Here is a 548-nt window from a genome sequence, read left to right as displayed (position 1 = left end):
CATGCATGCGTGTAATGTTCATGTTTTTAGAAAATTTACCTGATGCTAACTGATATACGATACATCTGTTTGAATTCCACATTTACTTTTATGCCTCTAAAAACATAAACCTTTTTAATTCTTAAAAAAAAGAACATCCACCATCCCCTATCATGATGGCAGAAATGCATTATATATATGTGTGTGTGTATATATATCCATTTATTTTATTTCCAACAGGTCGCGTAACCCGAGACGATGAAATAGATATTAAGTATCTCGAAGGTCTTTTCCGTTCACTGTTTTCACCCGACCAATTCGAGCGAGGTATGAAGGTATACAAAGGCATGGTTTATGATAAAAAAAACAGTGATAAAGAAGAGAAGAGAGAGCATATGATAATGATAATAAAGAAAGCAGTACGCATGTTACATCTACAAAAATCCAACCGATTAAAAAAAAAAAAATTAAGTAGGTATTAAAAAGTTTAAATGATTAACATCGATCATTAAGAAAATAAAAACAAAAAGAAACGGCAGCGCTTACGGGGTGTTAACACAGCTACGTCG

General features: G+C 32.7%; 1 protein-coding gene across 1 annotated transcript in view; it reads left to right on the top strand.

The window, feature by feature from the left end:
• LOC119584971 (microtubule-associated protein futsch-like) overlaps nucleotides 1–548 on the top strand; it is a gene marked incomplete at its 5' end in the record, with an annotated part of 346,977 nt that overhangs the window by 208,271 nt on the left and 138,158 nt on the right. Inside the window, 1 exon segment of the mRNA XM_037933567.1 lies at nucleotides 220–306. Coding sequence (XP_037789495.1) covers nucleotides 220–306 — 87 coding nt within the window.

Source organism: Penaeus monodon, chromosome 19 (assembly GCF_015228065.2).
Source record: "Penaeus monodon isolate SGIC_2016 chromosome 19, NSTDA_Pmon_1, whole genome shotgun sequence".
Taxonomy (NCBI): Eukaryota; Metazoa; Arthropoda; class Malacostraca; order Decapoda; family Penaeidae; genus Penaeus; species Penaeus monodon.
Note: the sequence above shows the minus strand (reverse complement) of the source record. Positions and strands in the feature narration are given on the sequence as shown.